Source organism: Lissotriton vulgaris, chromosome 4_1, assembly GCF_964263255.1.
Source record: "Lissotriton vulgaris chromosome 4_1, aLisVul1.2, whole genome shotgun sequence".
Taxonomy (NCBI): Eukaryota; Metazoa; Chordata; class Amphibia; order Caudata; family Salamandridae; genus Lissotriton; species Lissotriton vulgaris.
The window spans coordinates 616,473,709-616,491,212 of record NC_141691.1 but is presented as its reverse complement, the minus strand read 5'-3'; the positions used below and the strand labels follow the sequence as shown (position 1 = coordinate 616,491,212).

General features: G+C 48.8%; 1 protein-coding gene across 4 annotated transcripts in view; it reads left to right on the top strand.

Annotated features, from left to right (window-relative positions):
- The window catches only part of YAE1 (YAE1 maturation factor of ABCE1), a 618,218-nt gene that overhangs the window by 509,342 nt on the left and 91,372 nt on the right, over window positions 1–17,504 (top strand). For all 4 annotated transcript variants that reach the window (XM_086964860.1, XM_086964857.1, XM_086964859.1 and 1 more), the window contains one exon: window positions 3,475–3,629. In XM_086964860.1, the coding sequence (XP_086820986.1) occupies window positions 3,513–3,629 (117 nt within the window). In that variant the 5' untranslated portion in view covers window positions 3,475–3,512. The remainder of the gene's footprint in view (window positions 1–3,474; window positions 3,630–17,504) is intronic.

Genomic DNA, 17,504 nt, shown 5'->3' with positions numbered 1-17,504 from the left:
TGGTATTTTTTTGCATAGCGAAGATGGGCTTTTTTAGGGGATACTCTAGGTTTTCTAACAAGTGCCAATTTTTCAAGATGATACTTTTGAATTGATTTTTGTGGGGGCCAAACGTTGTTACGCAAACCAATTTATCTAACTCCTTCTTGTTTTTTGTTTGCAAAAGACTGTCTTTAGGAGTGAATCTGGCGCGTTTCATGGAGTGTTTTAATAATTTTTTGGGGTAACCTCTCTTGGCCATTTCATTACAAAATGTTGTGGCATGAATGTCAAAGTCTCCTACTTCAGTACAGTGCGTCTTATCCGCAATAGCTGGCCATAAGGCAGGTTTTCTTTCAAGTATTGTGGGTGTGAGCTTCTGTAGTGTAAGATCGTATTACGATCAGTGTCCTTTTTGTAGATCGTGGTTGTCAGCACTTCCGAGCAACTGCCTACAGTGACGTCAAGGAAGGTCATACTGGCTTTACTCGCTTCAAGCGAGAACTTGATGTCCCCATGCCTAGAATTCAACCACTGGTGGAACTCATCCAGTTCCGTCTGGCTCCCCTGCCACAGGAGCCAGACGTCGTCAATATATCTGAGCCACTGCTTTATTTTGGGCAAAAAAGGGTTGTTGGTATATATGAATCGTTCTTCATACTGGGCCATGTACAATACTGCCATTTCTGGCGCGTAAGGACATCCCATGGCCGTGCCCTTGACTTGGACATTGAACTCCTTTTCGAATTTGAAATAATTACAACAAAGTGTAATTTCTGCCAGGGCCACAATGAACGATGTGGGGACTCTATGTGGTCTGTCGCGTTGGTCCAGATACAGTTCAAGAACCTCCAGCGCCTCGTTCTGGGGAATTTGTGTGTATAATGAAGCGACGTCAAGAGTCACCATCAATTGAGTTTCGTCGCTAAATTTCTGTCCTTCTACTTTGATTATAAAATCAGTTGTATCCCTGAGGTAGGACTTTACGCTCGTCAGGAAAGGTTTTAGGAAGAAATCAATATATTTAGAGACCGGTTCCAATGCTGAATCGCACCCCGAAACAATCGGTCTGCCTGGTGGTACTTAGCCGTTCTTGTGGATTTTGGGCAAGAAATACAACACTGGTGTTCTAGGCGATTTCTTATTAAGGTATTGAAATTCCTTTGGTCCCAAATATCCCTCATCCAATCCCTCTTTTATTAATTTTCCAATTTTGTTTTGAATCGCATGCACAGGATCCTCCTTCACAGGTCTGTACCATTCACGGTTGTTGACATGCGAGCTGCCCTCACTGAGGTACATGGAACGGGGACATATTACAACCGCCCCGCCCTTGTCTGCCTGTTTGATTAAAATAGATGTATCCGCCTTAAGATTTTGAATCGCGGATATTTGGCCCTTACTTATGTTATTCTGCATGAACTTTTTAGATTTCTCAAGTTTGGTCAGGGAGGAGATGACGGTTTGCTCAAAAGCATAAATCTGCTTGGGTATATTTTGGGTCGGGGTGAATTTTGATTTTACTCTAAGGCCAGTAGTTTTGTCACTTGACGTCATTTCGGCCCCTGCAAAGAATGCTTTCAACCTGATTTTTCTGCAAAAATCTAAGGCTTCCAGCTTACGTTTTGTAAAATCTGTTTTTCTTTTCGGGACAAACTTGAGGCCCAAGCTCAAAACAATCTCTTCGTCTCTACTGAGTTGTTTATCTGAGAGGTTAACTATTGCTGACTTGTCTATTTGTTGTAGTTGGTACTGCGGGTTCGCCCCTTAAGACCCGCAAGGGTGAAAACAAGAAAAAGAATTACAGCCTCCTAGAGGCTAGAGGGGCAGGCCGTGGAGCGCGGAGTCAAAGAGGCAGACTCCCGCGCTCCCCAGCGTTTTAAGCCCTCATCCGCCAGGCCGGATCTAACCAGCCAGGCCTTTGTTCCATAGTGACACGGAAGTGATTCGATCACTTCCGGGTCACTAGGGGACCCAGGGTCCAATCCATGTTGAGGCGCGCCCGCTGTGTCATGGTGACGCGATGGGGGCGCGCCCCAACATTGAGAGCGGGTAGCGGGTGGGGGCCGGTGCGCCCCGCCATACCTGCGGCGGGGCCATCCTTTCTCTTGCAGTACCTCCAGGAATGGGGCACTTCCCCACCCGGGGAAAACAATGTTTTTAAAGAAAGACGAGAAAACAAAAGTCACGCTTCACTGGCAAACTCTTGAAAGTGAGGCGGATGTGTTTGGTTGTGAATTAAATCAAACTGGCGACTTTGCAACCACTCTGTTTTGCTTTCTTTAGTTATGTATTTATTTTTTAAACCCTTTATTTCTCTCCGTCCTGAGGCTGCACTTTGGAATAGTAAAATGTGTGAAAGAGGGCATTTCCATCAAAAGTGTTCTTTTCTTTTTGGGGATCCATTTCACAGGGAAGCAAATAAATGAAAGAAGGAAAGAGAGGTTGTGAACCGTTTCTTTAAGTCATGGTTTTCAGGAAGTGAGATGGGGCTGCTACACAGAAAGAGAGGGGTTAAGAGGAAGAGAGAGGTGAGGAGGGCAGCTGCCAGTGTAGAGCAGAAGTGGATATTGCCAGTGTCTTCTCTGGGCAGGAAGGAGTCCTTTTCCTTCTCTGCCAGTCCCGCCTGTCCCCCCAACGGTCACGAAAGCAGAGCCTTATCTGAAGGCCTTGTCTATTTCCGCCGTCCTGGGACACCGTTTTGAAGGCCTTGTCTATTTCCACCGTCCTGGGACACCGTTTTGAAAAGAAAAAGTAGGGGAATGGAATCTTTTCAATAAAAGAAGTAGGGGCACACCGTCCCCTGCCGATCCCGCCCACTTTGACCACTGGGATGCAAAGTGTTTGACTACAACAAGCGTCATGCACGTTGTGGCCCCATTGCACCATTGCTAGGGTCCTGACAGGGCCCTAATTAATGCATGCAGCATTGCTTTCAGGGACCCTGCACTGGTATAGTTGTGGAGACAGACCAGGCAATATAGAATTCCACCTGTCAGTCGTATGAAAGTGAGATTTTCAGATGAAAAGCTCTACTGACCGGAGAGAAAAGAGATGGTAATTTCTTCACTGGTTCACGTGGATGAAGCTACCCAAAGCTCTACTTTATCAGTTTGTTAGCGAAATAACTGTGTGATGCATTGTGTATTTGAAGGCGCCGATTAAAAAAAAAAAAAAGTTGTGTGCAACGTCACTTGTATAGTGTAGTGCTTTGTATTAGCGGTCATGTGGGGAATGCTCAGCCGGAAGCATGAAACACTGCAGATTGTTCCAGTAGCAAGAGTTGTTGTGGTTTGCTTAGCTCAGTCCACAGAGGACATGCCAACACCTGATCATTTTGGGTCTGACTGCTGCTACATTAGCTGTACCTCCGACTTGCTGTCTCCTATATCCCCTCCACCTTGAGCACGCACAGACGTGTCTTCCTGTGACTTGTAATTAGAACAAGCTATGTTTAACTTTTTGAAGTAACTCTCTGTTACCTTTGTCACCTAGGTGCCTTCTTTGGAGTGGCAGCCCTGGAGCGTTCCAACATGCCCTGGTTACAGGCAGTGCAGCCTCCCAAAAGCGATGACGTGTTTGATGAAGACGCGGATGACATGCACATTTTGCAGCAGGAATGGAAAAGCACAATGGAGAAACGAGTCAAGGTAATGTGCCAGTAGCTTGTATTATACTGTGTCTAATCTATCAGTAGAACGGCCCTGCACCCCGCTCCAACCCTCACAAATATATGTCAGACTGCTTGAGGACTAATCATTGCAGAAAGGTCACTGCCGTGTGCACTAGGCTAGTGACCTTACCGTGGCGTGTTCCCCACCTCATTGGCTTCCGTCCTTCGCCTCTTCTCTCCTTCTCACTCTACTTTTTTCTTGAGGCTTTTTCTTTAAATGCTTAAAACTTGGCTCTTCCTTTCGCGCCGAACCCCATAATTTTCCTATCCCACAGGAGCGCGGGCCGTGTTTTGATAGCTGTGCGCTTTACAAGTGGCATATGCTTAAATTCTATAATTCTAGAGGCTTTCTGACCCTTTTCGCTCAGACTTCCTGTGAGCCTGCATCGAGCGACCGACCGACCCCATGACGTAAAGTGATGCACGCAGAATAGCTGTGGAGGCAGGTCACAACCGGAAAGGCTAGATTGGCTTGGCTTTGTGGCGTGTCATGATGGTGTTGCCTGCCTAATTTTATTGTTTATTTTAGTCCCTGTGCTTTTCCCTTTCTTTCTTTATCAACTGCAGCCTCTTTACACCCTTACATATTCCAGTTTAAGAGGGGAGTTTCTGAAGCCTCAACTATTTTTTCATTATTTATTTATTTATTTGGAGTTTTATATAGCGCATAGTTACCCTCGGGCATCCCAGCGCTTATCCAGGCACCAACAATTAACAAAAGGCCGGTTCAGCAACATCAAGCAGGAAACAGATGAGTTTTGAGAAGTTTGTGAAACCGAAGAGTACAGGTCTGTGAGCGCAACTTCAGGGAAGCGCGTTCCATAGGGTGGCTGTATTGACCGAAAATCTTCTCCCGCCGGTACGGGCCCTTTTCACTCTGGGAATTTGGAGCAGATGTTTCTGGTCAGAGCGCAACGCTCTATTAGCCTTGTAGGGCACAGCTAGGTTCCTCAGGATAGGAGGTCCCTTCCCCTGAAGAATTTTATGCGCTGTGCAAAGAGCCTTGAATTTGACCCTTTCCTGCACCGGGAGCCAGTGCAGTGCCTTTAAGGCAGGTTTAGCTGACTGCATCCTTGGCACATTCGTAAGCAGCCTTGCAGCAGCATTTTGGACCTGCTGAAGTTTATTAAACGTTGCTTCAGGGGCACCCAGAAAGATAGCGTTGCTATAGTCTAGTCTTGATGTAATAAGCCCCTGAATAAGCAACTTCCTTGATAACGAAGGAAGAAGAGGCAGGACTTTGCTAGCTGAAAGGAGAAGACCAAAGCAGACTCCTGCCGTTTTTTTCGCCTGAGTCCTAAAAGAAAGGTCTTGCTCTAACCAGACCACCAAGCTCTTAATCTCCTCTTTAGGACTCGGGAGCTCTCCCAGACAGCTGGGCCATATAGTCGAAGGGAGTGAGGGAATCTTATGCCCTAGCAACATTATTTTGGTCTTAGAACCATTCAACTTTAAAGCTGATTCACACATCCAGGTGTGAACTTTGGACATACAGGAGTGCAGCGAATCAGGATTATCCATCAGTTTGGATAGAGCGACCACCAGCTGAGTATCGTCAGATTTGGCTTCTTCAGGAGAGCCTTTACCACTGCTCTCTTCCAGCTCGGTGGCACCAAGCCCTGGGCAAAGGATGCATTCATTAGGTCGGTAACAGGGACCGCAATAGTAGTTGCTACCTGTTTCAGGAACCTCATAGGGGCCGGATCCCTATGGGAACCGCTCTTCATGGAACCCAATACCTTAAGGACTTCAACCACTGATACTGGCCCAAAGGTGTCCAGATGGGCAAGAGCTCCTCCTGGCTGACTACCCGTGTCTATTCTCTGGACAGGCTGGGGCAAGGCGCTTAAAGTCCGCCAGCTCCTTGCACTTCTCACCTGGGCTGTCATGAGTTACCAGGGGCTCAGGAACTTTAAGAACTTCCTTTACCACTCTGAAAGTCTCTCTGGAAGAGTTGGAGGAACTTTTTATTCTCTCCTCGAAGAATTGGGCTTTAGCATGACGAAGAGCAGATTTATACGCCCTAATTGCTGAGCGATACTCCTCTCCACTAGCTACCCCCATTCTTTTCTCCAGGTCCTCTCTAACTTCTTACATCCCTTCCTAAGGATTCGTAACTCGGGGGTATACCATGGGGCAGAACCCATTCTCTTCTCCCTCTTTAACATTCTCTTTTTAGGGAGAATGGCATCAAGGGAGCTGGTCAGCCACTGATCGAGGTTCGCATCTGCCTTTACCGGGTCCAATTCTGGGGGAGGACACGTACATTCCTGGTTAGTAATCCAGTTATCCACCGATAACCTGGACCATGCTCTTTCCAAAGTATGGACCCTGGGGCAGGCAGTGGCCAATGAATCAGCTTGCCAGGTTACCGGGACCAGGAAGTGGTCTGACCACGGGAGAGGATAAGAGGGCCTGGCTCTAAGACGGGGAATGTTCGAAAAAATTGGGTCAAGTAGATGACCCTTATTGTGCGTAGCCCCCGCATTGATTAAACTCAACTCGAAGGCTTTCAAATCACACTGCCGGTCTAACGCCACTAGATCTGCCGGATCATTGAAGTGGTGATTAAAATCTCCCAGCATCATAAAGTTGGTCGTGGAAGAGGCCAAGAGCGTGACTGTTTCCAATAGGGAGCTGACAAAATTGCCCACACAACCCGGTGGGCGATAAACCAGTACACCAGACACCGACACCATATTAGACGTCCACAGGGAGAACTGGCAGCTCTCGCAGTCCGGAGGTGCTCTTCTTGACTGTGCAGCCTTTTTCTTTCTGACACTTTTAATTTCCCTCATCTTCACCCGCCATGGTAAGTATTCCCATAATGTAGCTGGTGAAGTGACCGGTGGGGAGAATGTGGTGATGTAGTATATACACTTATGCTAATGGACTACCAATAATATGTTGCAAACTGTTACAAATGAAAACAGCATATAATAAGTAAGTAATGTGACCATAATAACATGCGTTACTAGTTCATTGTTGTTAAGAGATAACCTCTAGCTGGTAACAAAAGACTACTAAGAGTGAATTTGCAAACCGTGACAATTATTCCCTTTCAATGATGTCAGGAAAATGACTGATGCTCTGCACAAAAATGGAAGCTTTGTTGCAGATTACACACCCGCTGCTTCCTTTAGGGAGGTATCCATTTAAATATATAGTCACTTATTGCCACTTTTAATTAACACAGTTCTTAGGCCATTATGTCATTCCAGTATTGTGCTTTTTGCCCTAGTTTCCTTGTAATCGTATGATTACTTGTATTGTGCTAGATAGAAGCTGGAGAATCATTTGCGTTGTGGAGTGCGGGATTATTCTCCAGCATGGAATCTATTAAGACTAAGACTATTCTTTACTGACGTTGAACATCTCTAAATGTTTTTGCAAAGATTGTTTGATATTTCTATATCATTTCTTTTTCATAAGTAGCAACCATTTTATTCAAGTTCTCGTGCTAGTGAAAGGTCTCTGAACGTTTTAATTCGTTATCTTCGATTTGAATTTCTTTCTTTCTAGCATTTTTTTTTAAATAAAAGCTTTATTTAGCTGGTATTTAAAACAGACATAAAAGCATAGCAGAATTATATACAAAGTTCATTACAAATTCAATACAAAAGATTAAAAGAAACTCACTTCATTTTCTGTTAAAAAAGATGAAACCAATTGCAGCTATTAGCATTCTAGGATATTTATTTTCCTGATTGTTAGACCTGGCACAATTGGCTTGGGTCTCCCTTCCATTTTCGCTGTTGCCTCATGTGTTTTTGCTGGGGTTAGCTGCTCAGAGCACTGTGCCACTGCCAATCAGTGCCACAGTGCAAGTGCTCCCTACATACAAATGTATACATTGATTGGTTTCCATGATTGGCTTGTTTGGTTTACTGTCAGTCCCTAGTACTGTGCACCAGGAGTGCCAGGGCTTGTAAATACAAATGCTGCTGGTGGGCTTGCAGCACTGGTTGTGCCACCCACAGAAGCAGCCTTGTAAAATGTGTCTAGATCTGCCATTGCAGCACCTGCGTGCAGTCTGGTACTGTCATGCTGGCTGGGCAAGTGCACCCACTTGCCAGCCCTAAACCTTCCCTTTACTTCATGTGAGTCACCACTATGTTAGGCCCAAGGGCAGGGTCCCTTGTAAGTATAAGGTAGGACATGCCCTGATGTGTGTGGCATGTCCTAATAGTGAATTACAGCCATTTTCGTTTTTCACTATTGTAAGGCTACCTGTTCTCATAGACCAGAATGGGCTGCTGGAATTATTACACTCTATAATCCCAGCAGGCTCAGGGAACATGGTGGAAATTAGAGTTTGGTAAGCCTGAACTTTGCTTGCCTAACCATTTCAGCCCGCCTCTGCTCCTATGTGTATCTGCTGTCTGGTTTGTGTGAGTGACAGGGCTGGGGAATTCCAGGAGACAGTCTGGGCAGCCAGGTGGTGAATAGAAAGATTACACCAGATGGGTGGGAGGAGTGCCCCTTGACTCTGAATATGGCTGTGCTCTGCCACCACAATGCTGGCTCCGCCTCCTGTGGAGCGTCTGATGTCTCTGCCCTGCACACTGTAAAGACAAGCCAGAGTCACCACAACAAAGTGCTCCAGAACCGGACTGAACAAGGCACAGGCCCCCTGGCCTGAAAGAACACAAGATTTGCTGTATAAATGTAGGAGCCCTGCTCCTTAGACGTCAGATCCTGTTTAAGCCAAGAAGAACCTCTGCCCGACGAGAAGGACCTGGAAAAGCTGCATGGAGGAGCACTGTCTCTGACCTGGGAGACTGGCCTGTGGTGGGTGCTTTGCTTTGCTGCAAGAAGGAGAGGAAAAGACTGAAGTGACTTTGTTCAGAAATGCACAAGTTGAATCAATCTCCAAGGGCTTGTGTGTGAGCTTACCCCCTGAACAGAGTCCCAGGACCATTGGACTTTCTCCCTGCCTTCCCTAAGAGCTTCTGGACTGCCTGTGTCCGTGCCCGCTGGAACCGCCGCCGAGTGTGCCTCGCAACTCTTGCCGCCTGGAAGCCCGTGCTGTGGCCGCCCTGCACCGTGTGTCTCCGCTTATCTTGATGCTGTAGTTCGCACCCTACTTTAATTGGGCCACACCGCACCGTACTCCACTTTCCCCCCTGCTTGAACCGCACCGCCACCGCCATCGGCCGCCACGGACTAGAAAGCCTTTTTCCAGCGAGGTACGGCCCGTACGCTGTAAGCGTACCGAACTGCACCGCACCCCTAAGCTCCTGAAGCCGCGCCGCATTGAAATCCCCCCAGTACGTCTCGTACTGATTGCCGAAGTGCCGGGCTGCCCACTTCAGGAACCGTAGGTACGGCTCGAACGGCGCACCACGTCACAGACTCTGCCAAGACCTGGACCGCCTGCATCGCATCCCTGTGACCCCCCCGCTCTGCGCCTCGCTCAGGGACGCCACCACGAGCCGGGACCACAGCGTAGAGGGGCCGCCCACTCGACAAAGCTGTCCCACGTCCCGTACGCCGCCTACGAGCCGGACTCTTCCCCAAAAAGGTACTCGAACCCTCGGTGCGCACGCTTCGGGCCAGAAGGTCCACAACGATTGTGCCAGCCTTTTAAACATTGTTTATTGTCCCGGGAGAGTCTCACAAGAGTGTGCAACATGTACAGAATAAGAAGAAACACCTTTTTAAAGAGGCTGATTTACTAGATAACATCGTGGCCTATTTGTGAAACGTTATTTGGTGTTGTACTAAACCTTTATATAAAGAATACTTATTTTTATACAAATCCTAGTGTTGTGTCCATGTGTGGTGTTGTCATTGAATTACTGTATGTGTTCACAAATGCTTAACCTATAACGCTCTGAGATAAGCCTTGTCTGCTTGCGCCACACTACCTAAAGGGTGAGCAGGGGTTATTTTGGAGGGTGATCCCCTTATCCTGACTAGAGGAGAAGGTCACTGCTTGTCACAAGTCTTTACCTGTGCCAATCAGAGACCCCCAAATCTAACATTGGTGGTCAGCGGTGAGGATTCTGAATTTGCATTTGGATATATGTACAGTGATTATTGAACACCACGTAGTGAGTTCAGACCAATACCGCAGCCACATACTTGTTGATTTTTTTCTTGCTAAAGAGATCTCCATTTTTAAAGAAGTCATGCCTGGCCCAAACAGCATAGAAAGGGCAGCATCTGGAGTTGAGAAAGTAGATTAGGAAGAAGAGAGGCTAGACAACTACACAAAGGCCCAGCTGAGGGGCTTCTGCCTAAAATTTAAAGTTACCATCGCTGGAAGTAGAAACAAGCCAGACTACTACAAGGCGCTGAAGGCCTGGTTAGAGTGAAGGCACCTGTGAATGTGGTGGATGGTGAACAAGCAGAGAGCGTCCAAGAATTTGGCAGAGTCCTGTCGCCAAAGGTGTTGGCAGACAGGAAGGAAACCCGGGCAAATGAAATGGAGATTGCAAAACTTAATGGACAGCTGGCTATGGAAAACAAAAGGCTAGCTATGGAAGAAACAAAGATTGAAATGGAGCATGAAATGAAATTGAGGGCGCTGGAGCTGAAAGCTAAGAGTATGGAAACTACTCCCTCTTGTGGCAGCGCATCACCAGTGCAGGTAGAGTCAAGGGTGTACATGCCAAAGGATGTGGTGAAAGAATTTTTTAAGAATGATGGCATAGAGGGAGGAGCTACGACACCAACCAAGATGGCCGCATAGTCTCCCGGCTCCACTGACCTCCGTCCTACGCTCGCTTATCCTGTCGAATATCCTGATCTCCTGCCCAGGATTCGTGTGGGTGAACTAGTTGGCACCCCGATGGTGTGACCACGGAATTTTTCTGATGTTCTGGGGTGCAGTAACATCGAAAATGTTTTGAGGCCTAACCCAGACTGGAAGCCGGGGGTCTCGATTGCTGATCTACCCGGGTCCAAAGTGAACAACAACGGACTGAGGAGTGGTTGGGTCCGGTCCTTGGAACTTCTGAAAAATTTTTCTGGACTACTTTGCAACCATCTGCTGCCTGGTGCTGTACCTGAGGTGAGGTGACGGGTGGCGCGCGGTGTTGCGTTGCGGGGGGCCCCGGCCCGGAGGCCCGGCACTAGCACCGCTGGTGCCCCGGGGTGGGGGGGGTCCCGCCGCGCGTTGCTGCGTGCTGCTGGCTCGTCCCTCATGGCTTGATTCTGCTCCGGCGTATCCTGCCCTGGGGAGGGTGCCTCTCCGTGGGGATCGTTATGCCTGCGGACGTGTGGAACTTGGCGGAACGGACACAATGTGGCCCTTCCTTGCGGATGGTAAATGTAAATGTAAAACAGCTTTTATAAAGCGCATTCTATCGCTCCAAGGAGCATCTTGGCGCTGTAGTCCGTAGCCAAGATGATAGGCCGGAAAACTACTCACATCATATTACCTGAGTATCATTTAAAGCCTAAACTAGCAGTTTGCTAACCGTATCTGGTAAATTAAAAATCCAGGTCTTCAGGTCTTTCCTAAATTCCCTCTCAGTGGGAATTTGCCATAAGCTTTGTGGGAGTTTATTCCAGGCCTTAGTACCTAGAACGGCCAAGGACTTTCCTCCTTTAGTGGCCAATCTGAATCTGGGGACTGTCAGGAGACACATATCTGATGACCTCAGGTTCCGAGCTGGTATGTACGGCTTGAACCGTGGGAGCAGATATTTAGGCCCTTTTTTGTGGTACGCTCTAAAGGTAATTACCACTATCTTAAAAAGAACTCGCTTATGAATGGGGAGCCAGTGTAGCTGTTTTAGGGCAGCGGAGGCAGAAGACCTCCTAGGCAGATTCAGCACCAGGCGTGCAGCAGCATTTTGGACAACCTGCAGCTTATGCAGGGTAGTTCTATTCACTCCTGCATATAGGCTATTGCAGTAGTCCAAACATGATGAAATTAATGCCACTGCAACTGCCTTCCTTGCTTCCAAAGGGAGGAAGTTAAAAAACTTTCGAAGTCCACGAATGATGTTAAAGCATGATCGTGCCACTGCAACCACTTGCTGTTTAAAAGAGAGTTTTTCATCAAATCTGACTCCCAGATTACGTGCAGATACTACTGTTTTTGGCGGAATTTCCTCAATTTGGGGGCCACCACACCGGGGGGGAAAACATATTTTGGGAACCCACAGGGAGAATTTCGGTTTTGCCCGTATTGCATTTTAGATGGTTAGCCTTCATCCAATTGAAGGTTGCAGTAAGGCAATTTCCAAGATTCTCCTCTGCTCTTTAGGACTTGCTGTCTAATACTAGGATGAGCTGAGTATCATCCGCATATGATACTGTATTGATGTTAAATGATGTTATTAGCTCGATTAAAGGTGTCATATATAGATTAAACAGCACCGGGCTTAGCCTTGATCCCTGGGGCACACCTGTGGGATTTGACTTCTTAGCTGATAGATACTGTCCGAGAACGGTAATCTGTTTCCTATCCAAAAGGAAATTTTCCAGCCATGCCAAGGCAGTGCCCCCTACACCCACCGTGGCTAGACGGTTGATCAGCATCTCATGCGAGACCGTGTCGAAGGCCGCCGACAGATCAAGGAGAACTAGAACAGCCCTGTCTACCTGATCCATGGCGGCCCTCAGTGTCTCTGTTGTATAAAGGAGAGCTGATTCCGTGGAGTGGGAGGCTCTAAAACCCGATTGGTTATGATGTAAAAGGTCCTCATCCTCCAAAAATTTGGTCAGTTGTTTATTTACAGCTGCCTCGGTAAGCTTAAAAAGGAACGGTAGTAGTGAAATTGGCCGTAGGTTTGATAGAATGGAGGGGGATCAGCCAGCGCTTTCTTCTGCAGAGGTTTAACCGCTGCTAGCCTCCATTCCTGGTAATGGCGGAACTTGATTTTTCGTTTTTTTTTGTTTCTATGGCCTTTGTTCTCTTCTCCTATCTTTCTTTGTCTTTTTCTTTTTCTGGGTCAGTGCAGTGGGTTTCCTTTGGTATCAATCACTGCTTTTTCATCTGTGCCTCAATTTTCGTGGTGTTCTCTGGGTCTTAGGGCAGGTGACTAGCAGGCGCGAATTGACCGTAATATTCCTTCATATCCTGAACCGCCTGTTTCAGCGCCATTGATTTGACCGATTACTGTTTACTGTTGACACGTTTATTATTCTGCCTGCCATTTTTCGCTGCTGGGAAATTGTTCGGCACCTGATCCTTCCATCCTATACTATAAAATGAAAACCTTTTATATCCTGTTTTTCTAATTGTGCTGTTCCGTGACCAAGAGTAAGATAGCATGGTGATTCTGCTCCCCGAGGTGCTGCATGTGATTTAAAATTCGCTCTCTGCTAATCTAACTGCTTAGCGGCCGGCCCCGGGGGTTGTAGGCCCTTACTTGTATTTGGTTGAAATGTCAATAAAGGTTTAAAAAAAAAAAAAAGAATGTTGGCATAGGGCAGTGGTTCAAGGCCTATGAGTTAGCCATGTCTTCCCACCGGGTCCTTGAGAGAGATTGGGAAGCGAGGTTGTGGGGGCGGTTCCTTAGTGAGGGGCGGGACACACTGCTAGATTTGCCCTCTGAAGATTATAATTCTTACCCACGCATGAAGGAAGCTTTGATGACCAGGTATGGGTTAACTCCTAAATTGTACAGACAGAGGTTCAGGGGTTGTACAAAGATTCCTGGGAGTACCTATGTTGAATGTGGGACCTTTTTCTGCAGAGCACTGGATGGTTGGGTGAAGGGTAGCAAAGTAAATGATTTTCAAGGTCTCTTTGATTTAATTGCATGGTAGCACTTGTCTGGTAATTGTTTTCCTGAGCTACACCATCACCTGATTGATAGCAAGCTGACTAACCCTAGGAAGCTTGCTGAGGAGGCGGACCGCTGGGTCAGCACCAGGGTCCACAAGGGCCAAGTAGGAGACTTTGCCAAAGGTGGGCAGGGTCCCCAGCAGAAGAGTGGGGGGGACAAGGTTAAACAGAGGGAGTTTCAGAAGAGGCCCCAAAGTAATCCCCAAGGGAACCAAGGGAAAGGTTCTCAGCCTCCCCCAACCCAGACACCGACCAGGCCCCGACAGGTACCCCTGTTCAAAGAGGGCCCCCAAAGTGTTACAAGTGTGATGAACTGGGTCATTTTGCCAATTATCTCAAGTGTCGCCTGTTTGGTAAACCTGCACCCACTGGTGCTCCGCCCTGGCAGATGGCAAGTGTAGCCTTTGGGGAGGAGGTAGAAGTCCAAGGTGGGTGGGGCCCCGTTCAGATGACCCTAGTCTCTTTAGGAGACAGGGAGACGGTCCCTGAGAACCAACTGCCCTCCAACATTTAAAAATATGGGCAGGTGGTGACCATCAATGGCAAAAGGGTGGAGGCTCTTAGAGATACAGGATCCAGTGTGACTGCAGCACCTGGTGTCTCAAGAGCAGGTTGTACCCCATGCATACTGCTGTGTTGTCAACGCTGACAACACAGAGTCAGTGTCCAATGGCTCCGGTTACCTTTGAGTGGGGGGGGGGTCTCTGGTACTCTTCAGGTAGCTGTGAGGACCGCCATGCCTGTAGACTGTTTGCTAGGGAATGATTTGGAAAGTTCACCTTGGGAGAAGGTGGAGAAAAGTACTCACCTGAGGATGGTGGGTCTGCCTGACTGGGCGTGCATGACCACCCGGTCCATGGCAGCCAGTAGGGGTGCTCAAGAGGTCCTGGAGCCTGAGGGAGAGGCCCAGGAGCCGGCCTTAGAGAGAAGGCACAGGAGGCGCGAGAAACCAGCCCCTGAAGTTCCCACGGCCCAGGAGGAAGCAGACCTTGAGGGGGATGCCCTGGAGCCTACCGGGGAACAGATAGCTGAACTGGGGAACCTGCCTGAGCTGACCCATTGGCAGCAAGAAGGAGGCCCCTCCAGGGAAGAGTTCTGCAGGGCACAGAAAGAATGCCCTTCTCTCATAGGTCTGCGGCAGCAGACTGCAGACCAGGCTAACAGTGATCAGTCTGGAACACATTTCATTTATTGGGAGAATGACCTCCTGTATTCAGAGCCTAAGGTTGCTGAACCTGGGTCAGCCCGTGCGCTGGTGGTACCCCAGAGATTCAGAGCCTACCTACTGGGGCTGGCTCACGATGTGCCATCGGCAGGGCATTTGGGGCAGGACAAGACCTATGAAAGGCTTGTCACCCACTTTTATTGGCCTTAAATGCACAGGAACTCAGATGCTCACTGTAGGACCTGCCAGACTTGCCAGGCAAGTGGAAAGAGTGGGAGGACGCTGAAGGCTCCTCTCCAGCCATTCCCTGTAGTCAGTACCCCATTCCAGCGAGTGGGAAGTGACATTGTGGGGCCACTGGACCCCAGGATAGCCTTGGGCCACAGGTTCATCCTGGTCCTGGTTGATCATGCCACCCGGTACCCAGAAGCCATCCCTCTAAAGACAGTGACTGCCCCCGTGGTGGGACGTGCGCTGATGGGAATTTTCTCCAGAGTGGGATTCCCTCTAGAGGTGGTGTCTGACAGGGGTACCAATTTCATATCCAAGTATATGAAATCCCTTTGGCAAGAGTGTGGTGTAACCTTCAAGTTCACCACACCTTACCACCCAAGGAAATGGGTTGGTTGAGAGATTCAACCGAACTCTAAAAGGCATGATTATGGGTCTGGAAGAACCCTTGAGGCATAAGTGGGATGTCCTTTTGCCATGCCTGCTCTATGCTTACCGTGAGGTGCCACAGAAGTCTCTAGGGTTCAGCCCTCTTTGAGCTCCTGTATGGCCATCCAGTCAGAGGACCTCTAAGTCTGGTCCAAGAAGGCAGGGAGCAATCTCCCAGGAAACCTCCCCAGAATGTATATAGCTACATGCTGGCCTTTAGGAACCAGACTAGGCATTTCAGAGCACTTGCTGAGGCAAATCTGGAAGCCAGCCAGGAGGAAATGAAGCGGTGGTATGACCAGAAAGCCACTCTGGTATAGCTTCAACCTGGTCAGAAGGTGTGGGTCTTGGCCCCCGTGGAGCCTTGTGCACTCCAGGATAAATGGACCGGCCCCTTTGAGGTTGTGGAGCGCAAGAGTCCTGTTACCTACTTGGTGGACTTGCAGTCTCCCAGGAACCCTGTGAGGGTCCTGCATGTCAACCGCCTTAAGCCCCACTTGGAGAGGTCCGAAGTGGGCATGCTCTTGGCAACAGATGATGGAATGGAGGTCGAGACTGAGCCTCTTCCTGACCTCCTGGTAGCCAGAGAGCAAGATGGGTCAGTGGATGGAGTTAACCTCTCACCCTCCCTGACCCCTGAACACCAGAATGACTGCCGCCAGTTGCTGGGACAGTTCTCTGACCTGTTTTCCCTGGTTCCTAGTATCACTGATTGGTGCGTCCATGATGTGGATACAGGAGACAGTTTACCTATGAAGCACAAGGCTTACAGGGTGACTGACAGGGTCAGGGCCTGCATCAAAGAGGAGGTCTCATAGATGCTTGTTCTTGGGGTGATTGAGTCCTCCAGCAGTCCTTGGGCCAGCCCAGTGGTCTTGGTCCCGAAGGTTGCAGCACCAGGTGCCACACCCGAATTCCGGTTCTGTGTGGACTACAGAGGACTCCATTCAGTCACCAAGACTGACGCGCACCCCATCCCCAGAGCTGATGAGCTCATTGATCGGTTAGGGGCTGTACGGTACCTCAGCACGTTTGACTTAACGTCTGGGTACTGGCAGATCGCCTTGACTGATGGGGTAAAAGAGAGGTCGGCATTCTCCACACAATATGGGCATTTCCAGTTCCGGGTTATGCCATTTGGGATGAAGAATGACCCTGCCACCTCCCAGAGGTTGGTCAACCAGGTGTTGGTTGGGCTGGAGGAATTCAGTGCCGCCTACCTGGATGACATAGCAGTGTTCAGTGTCACATGGGAAGAACATCTGCGCCACCTCTGGGAAGTGTTGATGGCACTGCGCAAGGCAGGCCTCACGATCAAAGCGAGTAAGTGCCAGATCGGGCAGGGTTCTGTGGTGTACTTGGGACACCAAGTTGGGAGTGGCCAGGTGGCACCCCTACAACCCAAGATTGAGACCATCCTGGCTTGGGAACCCCCCAAAACCCAGACAGAGGTGAGGGCCTTCCTAGGACTCACTGGGTATTACAGGAGGTTTGTTAACGGGTATGGCACCATTGTTGCCCCTTGACGGAGCTGACTTCCAAGAAGCAGCCCCAGAAAGTGATCTGGACTGACGCCTGTCAGACAGCTTTTGACACCCTGAAAACTGCCGTGTGCACGGCACCTGTGCTCCTGGCTCCTGACTTCTCCAAAGAGTTCCTTGTGCAGACAGACGCTTCGGAGCATGGTGTAGGGGCTGTTCTCTCACAGATACTGAGAAGGGCTGGGACCAACCTGTAGCCTTCATCAGTAGGAGGTTACTTACACTGGAACAGAGGTGGAGTGCAATTGAGCGTGAGGCATTTGCTGTGGTCTAGGCATTGAAGAAGCTAAGACCCTACTTGTTTGGGTCTCACTTCCGGGTTCAAACAGACCACAGGCCCCTCAGACGGTTGATGCAAATGAGGGGTGAGAATCCTAAGTTGTTGAGGTGGTCCATTTCCCTACAGTGGATGGATTTCACGGTGGAACATCGCCCTGGCACAGATCACGCTAATGCTGACGGTCTGTCCAGATTTTTTGGCCTTAGTGATGAGAACTCCCTGAGGTAGGGTAGTTCTCCCCACATTTCAGCTGGGGGGGACACGTGTTAGACCTGGCACCATTGGCGTGGGTCTCCCTTTCATTTTCGCTGTTGCCTCATGTGTTTTTGCTGGGGTTAGCTGCTCAGAGAACTGTGTCACTGCCAATCAGTGCCACAGTGCAAGTGCTCCCTCCATACAAAGGTATACATTGATTGGTTTCCATGATTGGCTTGTTTGGTTCACTGTCAGTCCCTAGT